The sequence below is a fragment of the Dendronephthya gigantea genome, unplaced genomic scaffold (genome assembly GCF_004324835.1).
Source record: "Dendronephthya gigantea isolate DGI-Jeju-01 unplaced genomic scaffold, DenGig_1.0 000088F, whole genome shotgun sequence".
NCBI lineage: Eukaryota > Metazoa > Cnidaria > Anthozoa > Malacalcyonacea > Nephtheidae > Dendronephthya > Dendronephthya gigantea.
In genome coordinates this window covers 176,562-181,528 of record NW_021163098.1, presented here as the reverse complement: position 1 = coordinate 181,528, position 4,967 = coordinate 176,562, and the positions used below count along the sequence as shown (strand labels likewise).

The following is a 4,967-nucleotide window of genomic DNA, read 5'->3' as shown; positions in this document are numbered from 1 at the left end:
TTTACCAAACTATTTTATTTTAAGTCATTCTCCAAATTCCTAAAAACCTGGCAGGAATTTTCAATTTTCCTTAAGGACAGTAAAACATATCCTGTAGTGCTTCACCATAGTTTAGGTTGAGACAGCTAGCATGGAAGGGTGGGGGGAGCACCTACACCGTGGTTCCGGCGCCCCTGGCTATACTCCTCACATTAGGGGCTCAGATTTGAAGCTCAATATTTTCGCCAATAAAGCTATAGGGAAGTACTTGTACATACCTGTATTTGAGAATCGTTTATGACCTTTATCTTTAAAATGTGCTTCTTTTGTGACGAAGCAAGTAGAGCTAATGGACAGGTATTTTTCGATAATATCTTCATAATTATCGTCAGTAAACCCGTAACAGTAGGATCCAATCACCTTAAAATCCTTCAAAGCGCCTTGCAGAAAACTTATTTCTTCGTTTACTATGTTTTGTAACCGTGCGCTTGCCATATTTATGCCTATATTTATACCTGCCTAAATTCCCTCGATCGTCGAACCGGTAAATATTTAAATATTTCCCGCAATATTTTAAAGTTCCCGCAATTACCGCAATTATAATGAATGCGTGCTGACCGAAAAGATCGCTAATAGCATTTATCCGCGTTGCAAAGTTACTGCGGGCGCCCTCAAAGAACGCCCGTGATGTAGTCAGACCCGTCCCTCCCAGTTTTATTATTTAATATTTAGAGCTCAGTCCGCTCACTGACTGGGCAGGCTTGGTTACTAAATGACAAGTTAGCAACATGCCAACATGGACGACGCAGTGAAGACAGTTTTAGAAGGTCATCCAAATCTCAGGATTAAAGAAAACGAAGACGGAAAATGCTGGGTTTGTATCTTTGCAATATTGGACGACATTTAAGCTCTCTTTACACAAAAAATATTTCATGAATTCACCCATTCCCAGCGAACGGCTCTAATTTCCTTTGCTTCAAATTCAAGTCTTCAACTATTATAAATATCATCTGACATCATTAAATTCTCTTGGTTCTTTTAATTCAAATATATGTAAAATATTGACAAAAATGTTATTTGACAAATCGTTCTGTTCCCACACCTAAAACTGCCCAATTTACAGAGATGGGGAAGTCTGTGCTTCCCTCCAACTCCTAGGCTCCCAATAATATATCTGGGGGTGGGGATATCTTACACCCCCCCGCACACTATACTTCAAATTTGCACCCTGGTATTTGAAATTTTATGAATAGGTTCTGGTGACACATGTACTTGTGCCCTGAAATCGGTATTTCTGAGAATTTTTCTTAGCATATGCCTAATATACTCCTCAAGATCTTCCTACACCCCTGAGTCAGTTTGTTACTATAGTTATTAACAACTTACCAGTCTCTTCTTTAATGTAGTTCTTCTTTAGTGATTTTTTAGGCACTAAAGTATAATAATTGCATAAATACATGATATTAACTTCAATTGCCTGATTAATTGCCTGATTTTAGTTTGATGGCATTTTTTGTTTCAGGTTGTTTGTGATATCACATCTCATGAGATGCCATGCACATTGAAGGCTATAGAGACATACATTAATGGCAAGAAATATAAAAATGCTTGTGAACACCAATTGACACCCAAAGAGAAAGAATTGTGTTCACAATATTTAACTGAGAGAAGAAGGTAACTATATATGTTGATGAAGTTTATGGTGACTGATGGAAGCAATAGTAGCTTATGGGAGACAAAGGCCAGTAAAAAAATAGGGAATTTTTGAAATTTTTTACTTTCCCCCCAAGAATATCAAAGGGTAGATTTAATCTACTAGAGTATGTAAATAACCCTTGAAGCCTTGTTTCCATTTGGTTTATATTTTGTATACAGAAGCGAACCATACTACAAGGAATAGGTTTGATAGTTTAAAGATTGAAGAAAATCAAATGTATTTGTACCCAAAATGACGAAGATATATAAATTAAAATATTAATATGTCAGGGGGGGAGAGAAATTCCTGCTCTCTTTAGGGGTGGGGCAACCTTAAGGAGAGAAATCCTAGGTGCAAGGTTGAGGGTGGACATTTCCCCTGACGTACCGTCCTTGAATTGTAAAATTGTAATTTGAATTTTTCTTAGAGGACAACTGTATTGCAAACTAACTAAACGATATCTTAACAATCTACCAAATCACATCAGACAACACTTGAATGGAAGAAGATTTAAAAAAGCTGTAAAAGGTAATTCAAATATGCTCATTACTTCTAGCAAAATCTGAACATACTTTTTAGAATATAACTATTCTATTTTGAAAACAAGTACTAAAATAATTTATATGTTATGTAACTAAAGTCAATATTACAATATATGACAGTTTGAAATACAACAGTCTGATTTTGCATCATGCACATGGTTTTTGAAAAAACTGAGGTATTTTATTACTAGATGTAAAAAAGGGAGGATTGATGCAGGATAACACAAAACATCAAGAAGTCCATTTCACAGACTTGGAGGATCCTGGTACAGAAATGTGGGTCCCACCAGATTCTGATTCAGAAAGTGCAGAAATTGAGGGTCTTAGTCCCGAATTTGAAGAAGACAAGAGTGATTTAAAAGAATGTAATCCAGACGATACTTATAGTTTTAGTGTTTTGCAATTTGAAGACACATCACTTGAAGGTTTGTGACATATTTTCATATGTAGATATATGATATCAAATGCTATGTGGCAATGTTTACAAAAGATTTGCATAAAATATCCTTAGAAAATGGTACTGAAAGACCGAGGAAAAAATTGAAAAGATCAGCAAAAGTAAGTGGTAAAAAGTTTTAAATTTTTTTTTTCATTCGAAAGAAGACTACAAAAGCTACTAATAAGGGTAGGAAATTGTAACGCAATTTATGATAAGGTATTGCATTCTAATTACCACTTATATGTAGCAATTACAAGAGAAATCAAAAGGGAAAGACAAAAAGAAAAAAAAAGCAAAGGATAGGAATAGAAAATGAAAAGAAGTACAGAATCAGCTCATAATTACATATTACATAAAGCAAACAAATAATATTAATGTATATTAAATTCTAGTTATTTATACTGACATATTATTTATACAACTGATTTAAACAAATATGCCATTAGCAGACATTGTTACAGAGCCATGCATGTTGTAGTGTTTATATGGTATATAAAAAAAACAAATTCCGAAGAAGAAAGCTATCTTAAGGTGGCTCGATACAGTTTTCAAAAATTCCATCGGTCATCACATTAACACATTCAAAAAACACATTTTTAAGATTTATTCTAGAGATATTAGGGTTTTATATATTTTGATGTTTCTACTTTTGAATCGTATTAGTTTTAGTAACAAATCGTCCGTTGCTATGGCGACATACGTGTACAAAATTCACTCCAAAATGACCAATATTGCCTCGGATAGTTGGAAAAGAAGCACGGTGACTCCGAATTTTTTTCGTGTGATATTTTACTTGGAAGAAAAACTAACAATTAGTAAAATATAAAAAATTCTATAATGGCAAAAAAAAATTATCGAGAAAAATTGTATTTTTCAAAAATGTGGCATTATAGAATTTTTTTATATTTTGCTAATTGTTAGTTTTTCTTCCAAGTAAAATAATGCACGAAAAAAAATTGGGGGTCACCGTGCTTCTTTTCCAACTATTCGAGGCAATTTGTCATTTTGGAGTGAATTTTGTACACGTATGTCGCCATAGCAACGGACGATCTGTTACTAAAACTAATACGATTCAAAAGTAGAGACATCATAATATGCAAAAACCCCAATATCTCAGGAATAAATCATAAAAATGCGTTGTTTGAACGTGTCAAAGTGATGAACAGTGGAATTTTTGAAAACTGTATCGAGCCACCTTAAAATCAAAGATATAAATTAAAACAACATCGACTTTATTTGGAGAATTGAGACTTCCTATGACGTTAATTTTCCTAGGCATGGCTTTTGAACCGGTAATCTTGATGTTAAAGTGCATTTACTTTTATTTGCATACCTGGTCCTCTTTGCTGGTGTTTATAAGCCTCGTGCAGACTGATTACCAAAAATTTTAGTCGTAGCATGTAAGTGTGGTATTGTTATTCAAACTGGAAACAAAATTCAAAAATTGAGAATTTTAAAATTCTTCCTTTGGTAACTTTGGTGCGATGGTTTTCAAAATACCTTTCAAGATTCATCATAGACATCGCTACCACTTAATAAATGAAAATAAGAGTCGGATTTTATTTCTTTCAATTTATCTGAGTTCCAAATAGTTAAAACCGTAAGACCGTTGAAAAATAGGGTTGTCAATATTAGACTGACATTTGTAACAAGTGCAAAAACGTACAGAATTAGGCTCTTAGTGTCAGGAATTTTAACAACTGGATGAAATTGTTCGTTAAAGATATGACATGTTTCGATAATTATGCGTTCAGCAGTTGAGTTCATTCTGGTTGTCATACGTTGAACGTTCGTCGATGAGCTCCTGAGCTAATGGCTTTGTAAGGTATGACTGCCAGCCTCGTACCCAGGCGCTTTATTGGAAAACATAAAGGCTGCATTCAGCATAATATAGAGATCTGTGGCGGAGCTGTGCGAGCGCGCAGGGGTAAAAAGAACGCCTGGGTACGAGGCTGTATGACTGCAGAAAGATCCTGCTTTCATGCACCTGGCCAGCAATGACCGTCTCATTATAGAGTATAATGAACAATATAAGAGTTTTTGAGTGTAAAAGTGGTGGAAATGACTATTATACGGTTTTGCTTTGAGAGCGGCATCATTAAAAAGTCGAAAATTATATACTTAAAATTTTAATGATCTCATCTATATGTACATTAATCAGGCGCAAATTAAGGGCAGGTTCATCCGGAACCGAATGAGTTGTGTGAACCGTGCTCGAAGTCTCAAATGCCTTGAATTTGGAACAACTTTGGACTCCGCTATGTTCTGTCACAATGACACCGCGGAAATTGGTAAAATTGAAAAATACTTA

General features: G+C 34.6%; 1 protein-coding gene across 1 annotated transcript; it reads left to right on the top strand.

The window, feature by feature from the left end:
* The first annotated feature begins 758 nt into the window (after positions 1-758).
* LOC114533278 (surfeit locus protein 2-like) lies at positions 759-3,158 on the top strand. The gene is made up of 6 exons (XM_028554782.1): positions 759-853; positions 1,502-1,653; positions 2,103-2,203; positions 2,409-2,642; positions 2,729-2,775; positions 2,904-3,158. The coding sequence occupies exons 1-6, from the start codon at positions 776-778 to the stop codon at positions 2,970-2,972; spliced, it is 681 nt and encodes a 226-aa protein (XP_028410583.1). The 5' UTR covers positions 759-775; the 3' UTR covers positions 2,973-3,158.
* Positions 3,159-4,967: the final 1,809 nt, after the last annotated feature.

Bases quoted from the DNA above. Each gene is read 5' to 3' on its own strand.
- LOC114533278 (XM_028554782.1), top strand. From the start codon at position 776: ATGGACGACGCAGTGAAGACAGTTTTAGAAGGTCATCCAAATCTCAGG. The intron at 2,204-2,408 runs GTAATTCAAATA...TTTTATTACTAG, and splicing joins ATTTAAAAAAGCTGTAAAAG to ATGTAAAAAAGGGAGGATTG. The intron at 2,643-2,728 runs GTTTGTGACATA...AAATATCCTTAG, and splicing joins TGAAGACACATCACTTGAAG to AAAATGGTACTGAAAGACCG.